The sequence below is a fragment of the Acomys russatus genome, chromosome 11 (assembly GCF_903995435.1).
Source record: "Acomys russatus chromosome 11, mAcoRus1.1, whole genome shotgun sequence".
Classification (NCBI taxonomy): Eukaryota; Metazoa; Chordata; class Mammalia; order Rodentia; family Muridae; genus Acomys; species Acomys russatus.
Genome location: NC_067147.1, coordinates 44746641 through 44754918, shown reverse-complemented (window position 1 = coordinate 44754918; position 8278 = coordinate 44746641). Strand labels below are relative to the sequence as shown.

At 54.7% G+C, this 8278-nt stretch overlaps 1 protein-coding gene across 1 annotated transcript; it reads right to left on the bottom strand.

Moving 5' to 3' along the window:
- On the bottom strand, positions 1–5689 carry Egr2 (early growth response 2). The gene is given in 4 exon segments (XM_051153183.1): positions 1–427; positions 429–1282; positions 2610–2718; positions 5230–5689. Coding segments are annotated over 4 exon segments (1446 nt in total). The 5' UTR covers positions 5329–5689; the 3' UTR covers positions 1–43.
- Between the last annotated feature and the right edge of the window lie 2589 nt (positions 5690–8278).

The window sequence follows — 8278 nt, the reverse complement described above, 5'->3', positions numbered from 1 at the left end:
GCCTCTGGGGCATGGAGAAACTGGTGTCGGCTGGCGCTTCATTTCATGGTGTCCTGGTCCGAGAAGTGCAAGGCGCCAGTGGTCCTCCAATGGTGCTGTTACTGCACAGGCTGGCCCCTGCCTGAGATCCTCCAGGACCAGAGGCTGAAGACTGGGCAGGCGCAGACGAAGAAGGAGCATTGCTCTTTCGCTCCTTCTGTCGAAGATGGATCTTGGTGTGGCGCTTCCTTTCGTCGCTCCTGGCAAACTTGCGGCCACAATAGTCACAGGCAAAGGGCTTCTCCCCGGTGTGGGTGCGGATGTGAGTGGTGAGGTGGTCACTTCGGCTGAAGTTTCGCATGCAGATCCGACACTGGAAAGGCTTGTGGCCCGTGTGGATTCGGATGTGCCGGGTCAGCTCATCAGAGCGTGAGAACCTCCTGTCACAAACCTTCTGCTGGGCAAGGGTAGGGCCTTTCGTGCACTGGCGTTTTGCTGGGCCTGTTAGGGTACTTTCTAGGTCGCAGGATGGGCCGCAAAGGCAGGTGATGCGGGTTGTAGGGGGTACCAGTCACTGCTGCAGAGCCACTGCCAGGCAGTCGGGGTCCCTCGCTGCCTCCGCTTGCCCCGGGTCCTGTGACCCCAGCACTGGGACCCCCCAGAGTAAAATTACGGATGGTTGAGAGTGGAGTGAGCGGAGGGGGTACCCGCAGGGAGTCCAGAGGGCAGGAAAATGGCTTTCGATCAGGGCCGGCAGAACCATGGGGATCTCTCTGACATGGAGATGGAAAAAATCCAGGATAGTCTGGGATCATAGGAAGGAGACCTGGGTCCATGGCTGGCTTCGGAGATGGATAAGAAGGAGGTGGCTGATAGGCCAGAGAGGAAGTGGAAGTGCTGGGTGGCGACAGGAATGCTGAAGGGTCCTGGTAGAGATCTCCTGTACAGCCCGAATAAGGAGGAGGGGGTGGTGGAGAGTAGAGGTGATCCAATTCAGGCTGGGTCTGAGACATGGTACACACACCCAGAGGTCCTGCGGCCAGCGGGTTGGGGGAAGCAGAGGTGATGCTGGATGAGGCTGTGGTTGACGCTGGAGGGGTGACCCCTTGCAAGATGCCTGCGCTCACAATATTGATGATGCCTTCTGGGTAGCAGCTGGCACCAGGGTACTGGGGGTCAATGGAGAATTTGCCCATGTAAGTAAAGGTCTGGTTTCTAGGCGCAGAGATGGGAGCAAAGCTACTAGGATACGGGAGATCCAAGGGCCTCTTCTCTCCAGTCATGTCAATGTTGATCATGCCATCTGGGAAGAGAAAAAGCAGAAAAGAGGTGGAATAATGAAAATGCACGCAAGGACCAACAAACACAAAAACAAACACACACACACACACACACACACACACACACACACGGCCATCTCCATTTCAGGATTCTAACACTTCTAGGTCTGGAGCAAGGGTCAACAGGTAGAGAAACTGAGGCCTGGAGATCTTAAGAAGTAATTAACCAGAGTCTGGGACTCAAAAAAAACTATCTCCAAAAACTGCAGGACGTGCCCCTCCCCCTCTACCCCCCAGCCATCTGTGACTCTAGTCCCCAATAAAAACACCCAATAATAGCAACACTATCAAACAATTTCCCATCTGCCTTGGACTTCTCTCCCACTCTTTCGCTTTGTGGTCCCACTGCCTAGGCAATGATACAGACACCACTGAAGAGCCTACCAATCCCAGGCGGTGCAGGGAAGATGCCAACCGCCGGGAGAGGGGAACCCCAGAACGGGTAAGTGGGTGGGTGATGTTCCTGCTGCTAATTCCTGGTGCCATCTCCCCCCTCCCTCTCCCGCTGCGCTTCAATTGACGACTGACAGTGGGAACCGGGGCTGCGGGGGAAGGAGTCTAGGTTTCCCTTCCTTCCCAACACCCTCAGCTGTGCCGGACACCCGCGCGTCCCTGCCCCTAGCCCAAGATCAGAGCCTGAGCTTCGAGGAAGGCGCGGAGTCTGAGGGAGACGACCTTACACAGCATAGCCAGGGAACCAGGAGCACTCTAGTGACTGCGCCTGCTTCCCTCTGTTACCTGCCTTCCTCCGCCACCTCGTCTGGCTAACCCTATACACGGTGGGACGATGCGCTAGTGGGGTGGTGCCTCCCAGCCGCACTCGAAGCGCAACGCGCTCCGAGATCCACCCGGAGTGGACTCTACTCAGAGCGCTGCCCGCGCGCTTCCTAAGCGCTCTGCTGCCACTTCGCTCTCCAGACGCGCAGCTCTCTCCCTGACTCCCGAACTTTCCTGTCACTTTAACCCTACCCCAGAAGCCCAGAGACCCGCTAGTGGACCTACTTCCAGCCTGGAAACCCAGGAGGAGTGCCGCTTGAACCCTATACCCAGCCTAAGCTGGGCGGGCCGGGCCGCAGGCTTGCCAGTAGGTTTTGGTGACCAGGTGCAGTTGCCCGCGCGCACAACCCGCTAAGCCCTGGTCCCTGTTCGTTCCCATTTCTCCTGCACTCACTTCCAGTCTTCAGAGCCAGTGTGGTCAGCGTCGTCCACCTCAAGTCTCCATTCTCCCTTCCAAGCCCCGCACACCCACCGCCCCCACCCACCAGTTCCAAAGACGGGCACGCGGCTTACCTCCAGCCACTCCGTTCATCTGGTCAAAGGGGCCTCCCAGTTCACCATTGGGGAAGATGGTCACCGACGGGGCGGCGAGGTCTTCCACCGGGTAGAGATTGTCAGGCAGCTGGTGCATAAAACCACTGAGAGTTACTGGGATTTTGTCTACGGCCTTGGCGGTCATCATTTGCTCCTCGCACAACCTGGAGACCCAACTCCCTCGCTACCTGGAGTGCCAGAGAAGCCGTTTTTTGGAGAGGGGTTGGACTGAGCCTGGGTTGGTATCTCCTTTTGCCCTCCACACTTAGAAAAGACCACCACCACCACCACCACCACCACCACACACACACAAAAAAAAATTTCTAACAGAAATAAAACTAGCAAGCAAGTTGTTGGCTTCTTAAGGAAGAAAAATGGCTATCTGCCACTGACTCTCTCCTGCCTGTGATCCGGCTGTTGAGGAGCCAGGAGTTGCTGGTGTAGTGTTATTATAACAGTCAGTGTGTCCCCTCGCCCAGCTATTAATCAATCGCTGCTCTCTCAGACGGAAAGTGTTAGGCTCCGAGTATTTATGGGCAGGTCTTCAATACCCGTGACGTCGCTGCCCATATATGGACTGAGGAACAGGGCTGGGCCAGGCAGTTTTTGCCGTCACATGGCCAATTTGCATACGGGCTTGGCTGCGCGGGCTCCGGGGAGCTAGCTGAGAAACGGCTCGCAGCCGGTAGACACCATGCCAGGTCTGGGGCTCTCGGCCCCTGCTTGCAGCCGGGACCCCGGGCTGCAGAGTTCAGACGGGGGAAGGCGTGATCGCTGACCCTGGCGCGGTCGCCGCGGGTGAACGCGCGGGCCGAGGTGGCAGCTCTGTCTCTTGGGGCAGGGAGGAATTCCGGTTCTTCGAGACTTTCCAAAAAAGGAGAAGATCCGGTAGTGGCGGCTCCGCCTCCCCAGCCCTTGTTTGGGAGCCATTCCGGAAAATTAAACTTCGGAAAGAAACCGAGCGGAGCCGAGACACTACAGTCAAACCCCTCCTTCACTTTCTTGGCAGCTCAAAACCGCAAGCAAAAAAGAGACAGAAGAAGAAAAAAAAAAAGAAAGAATAAAGAAAGAAAAAAGCTACCCGCATTCACGGAAGCTGACTGCCTTTTTCTGAATTACACGGTGGAAAGTAGTGTCTGGTGATAAGAGTGAATGCGGTCTTGCTTTTTTGGAAAGTCTGTGCTATTTATACAAGAGCGAAAACGGAACAGGTCTGGGTTGTTTGTTTGTTTAAGTATTTTGGGTAACTCGAGGGTAGGGGTTAGAGTTAGAATATGGAGCAGAAGAGCTGCGGGAGCTTCAAGCGAGCTCCCCCTTCCTCAGCCCGCGCGCTCCCCTCCTCCTACTCCAGCTGCTGCGCAGAGCGGGCGCCCTTCCCGGCGTGTCTGGGCGGTCTGCTGCGTGGGGGCAACCAGATGGAGGCTTGGACGCTCACTCTGTCCGGCGCGCGCGCGCACACACACACACACACACAGACACAGGCACACACTCACATACGCCCCACTTCCGCTACACACTATCCCTCCTCCGCTTACACACACCCCCACACACCTTACTCTACACACATCCCTCTTGACAGAGCGCGCGTGTGTGCGCCCGCCTAGCCATGAGAGTCCCCAGGCGACAGACAGGACACCCAAGAAGACACTGTCCTCATCTTCACAATCCACCAAGCTCCACTACCCCGCCCCATCCCTATGTGTATACAATTTTCGGGGGTGCATCTTACCGCCCGCGCTTAAGGTCTACCCCAGGAATAGTCCCGGTCTCCCTTGCTTAGAAAGCCTGCTCTGTGCTGACAACAAATAAGACAGTTTCGCGTTTCCGTGGCCCCGCACGTGTTTCCCTTAACAAACAAACAAACAAACCCTTCCGGTATGAACCTTTCTGTTAAATTCTCAAAAACTTTTCTGAGATCTAAACAGTGGCGCCAGCTGGCTCTTTGGACACTCGGCTCTCAACGCGCCCAGCCCACACCAGACGCGCTCCCGCGACAGCCGAGTTCACAAGCCCGAGGCTCCCGGACCTGCGTAGCCTTAGATCTTTGACTCAGGCTGGGAAATTGCCCTGTCCTTCTCAGCTCTAAACTCCGGCGGAGAAGGGATCCGGCCGGGCCCCGACTCGTTCTTGCTCTGGCTACACGGAGCACCGAGGATAGCCGGCGGGCAGGAGCCACGGCGCCACGCAGTGGAGGGAGCGCGGCTCTGCAGGCGCTCTTACGCCGATCACCTGCGGTGCCCGCGGCCACAGCGCGCCAACTCCTGCCTGGCTTGGAGTACGGTGGTCAGGGAAGCCCAAAGGCCACCGAGAGCTGGCTCCGTGCCGATCTCCGAGAAGCACTTTTCTCCCCATGCCAGCCGCGAAAGTTGTTCTCCTGGGAATAGCCCTCGCCCTGACTTCAAATGCCCAAAAGCAAATCTGGGAAAGTTTCTCGATCGCGCTGGAACGCCCTCTCCTTTCCAATTGGGGATCAAATTCAGAGGAGAGAGGAGAGAAAGCTCGACGAGAGTAGACCTCTTTTTGGTGTCCCACCTCTGAAAAACCCTTCCAAGCCCTATTTCAAAGCGAGGAAAAAAGGAAAAAATAGCTGCGCTCTTACCACGTGCGTCAGCCCGCTCCGCCTGCGCTCCGGCCGGTCCCGCGGCCCTCGCGCTGACCACAGGCAAGACGACGCCTCGGAGGGGAGCCCGACTCTCATCTCCAGCCTGGGTCGAGAAGAAAGGGGGGGTGTCGGGTTATGCAAATAGAGGTCCCGACGGTGGGGCTCGAGTTACGGTCTCCCTCCAGCCCCAGAGGTGAAGCACCCACCCGCGGCAAGCGCGGGCCTGGCGACTGCTGGTGCTTCGCTGCCGTCGGTGCACGTGGGCGGGAGGATTGCAAGCAGCCGCCCCTCTCCCCCGCGCTGTCGCCAACCCTGCAGGCTGCCACCTCAGCGCAGCCCGGAGGGGGAGCTCCCGGCCGGCGGAGAGAATCAGAAGAAGTGAGCCAGCCGAGGGCAGAATACCCGACGAGGGTAGAGTTGGAGCGCGGGAAGCTGGCGAGTTGCCGCTACCAACCTTCGCGCAGGAGGCCAGTGGGGGTAAGAGAAGAGGTTCGCACCATCAAGGAGTCTACAAAGGGGGCCGAGAGCCGGGGGTGGAGGGGGGCGTATAGCCTATGGAAGCTGAGCCTTCCAAGAACTCTCACCCTCCCCTAAAACCTTCGCTGGACCTAGCTGTTGGAGAGCAACAGCGTGGGGGAGGGGATAGGTGCTATTAGAAGCTAGCTGCCGGAAGCCTCGCTGGCCAGGCTCGCTCTCAGCTCTTCCAGAACATCCGCGGGGAACGCGTGTTCTGTGATAGCTTCTAGTCGCCTTACCTTTTTACTTTTTTTCTCCCCACTCCTTTCTCCATTCCTTGTTTAAAAGAAGAATGACTCTTTGAGTACAAACTCTTAAATATGGGCAGCTTAGATAATGGAACATATTTCAAGCCAGCCACAGTGTAGACTACGTGAACAGATGAGTTCAGAAAAGCTAAAAGCACTTGCCTCAAGTCACGCAGTTGGTGCTTTGATCCAGTTCCAACCTGCTACTGGGTCTTCAGAATCCAAGTCCCTTGCACTGGTCGCTGTGTGGGGTGCCCAAAACTCTCTGAGAAGATCGGTGGCTGACCGGTGAAAGTCTGGCTCAACCCAGTGGGGAAGAACGCATCGCCTTCATCAATTGCATCTTGCTTTGGCACTTCAGAGGAAAAGTAAAGCTGAGGTGGGGGCAGGGGGAGGTTGGCGAAAGGCAAGAGAGAGAAGGCTATTACAGACGGACCCCTGCAGGGAGAGGGAGAATTTAAACGGAGGGACTCTGCAGACCTGTGTGATGGAAAGAATTGACCAAGCTGGCACAAAACCAGCATATTAATGCTGCTGTCTTAAGAGAACCCAACCCCACAGTATCCTTCCTGGAGGCAAGGAGGGGTCAGAGGAAGGCAGGGCTATGCCTCTGTGCTGAGGAAAGGAAGAACCCCCCCCCTCCAAGAGACCGTGGGAGTGGAATACAAAGGTGAAACCAGGGTCCCTACCTCGAAGCATTTGAACTTTTAGTGTTTAGGTAAAAATAACAACAAAATGACTTTAAATATAGAAATACAGAGTTGTCAAGTACTCCAAAACATATCAAGAGTCAAGAAGAGTAACTCGATGCCAGGCTCTCATTTGCTTAGTCCAGAGGAAGCAGAAGGAAGCAAGAAGGCTTCTGAGAGGCAGGCTTGCTCCTTGGGTGGGAATGAGGTGACGTATGGGCAGCTGGGAGGCAGCTGGAAGGTCCCCAGGAGTGCCTTGGGAGGGCGGTTTTAGACTCTCTTCCAGTCCTGTAGTTCTTGCTCACAGCGTGGTAACACGATGACAGCTACTCAAGGGACACATCAGATAACTTGCCACATGCATTCTGGTGTACAAAGAAACATGTCTGACAATCTTCACGGGCTCTCCCTTCTGTGATGCCATTTCCATCCCGCCTGTGACTGCTGGTTCGAACCCCCTTCTACTGTAGACACTAGCAAGGACTAGATCTCCGATTCAGATGACACAGAGCATTGTGGTCTTTGAAAAACCAGATGAATGCTGACTGCCACATCATAATAAAGGTGCTGGGGAAACTGGTAAACAGTTTTCTACACCCAGTACCTGGTGACAAACGGCGAACCTGTGGGCTATAAGCCTAGTTCAGGTCATGCCCCACACAGCTTTAAAAGCCAAAGCTGAGATGGGTCAATGACATAAATGATAAGGACAGGAGAAGACCCTTATGGTCATATTTTGTGGGTATATCAATGCTGGCTCAAGCAGCGGGTGGTCAGAGCCTTTTAAAATGTTTCTGGAAGATCTACCCTGCTTCTGGCACAGTTCTGTACCAAACTCTAGAGATAGGATGGTGCCCGCAGCCAGGTCCAGTTCCCAACCCCAAGGAGTTTGCCTGGCACGTAATGCGAACGCATCATCATGGTGACTGTATTTGCTCTACACAACAACAACAAAAAAAGAAGAGACAAACGATCCAGTGGAGTTTCATGGCCGTGGACCTCATAAATCACAGATCTGAAGGACTGGGCCTAAGATCCGTAGAAAAAATGATTCAGAGAGAAAGCGGGTGTAGGAAGGCCTCGGGACAGGAGAAAGCAAGGTATGTTTGTGTAGAGAGAGTCCAGTGTGGGTAGACATTTCTAGGTAACCTAATATGCCTGGCATTGGGGCGAGGGTAGCCAGTATAACCAGCTGTCTTGTGAGCATCCTTGAAGGCTTTAATCCCCCACAGTGCACCTCTTTCTCTTCTGTTATTTATTTATTTTTTTTTTCTGGAAAATGATAGTGGCGTTAACGTTTTTTACATCTGAGGTTTCTTCTTGCCCCTTGGTTTCTTCAGATGAATAAGAGCTTGCCAGCGTGGTCTCTCATCCAGGAGAGCATACAGAAACATCAGCATTGCGTCTCTGTGACAGCTGTAATGAAACACATCCCTCAGTCGTCAATAAGGAAATGACAGACAATGTGAATTTTGTCCCACATAAAAATGGAAGTGTGTATAAGCGCAGCAGAGAAGCATCGTGTCGAATCTGCAGATCACTCACTGTCTCTGGTTTTAAAAAACCAAACAAAAACCAAAAACTAAGCAAAAC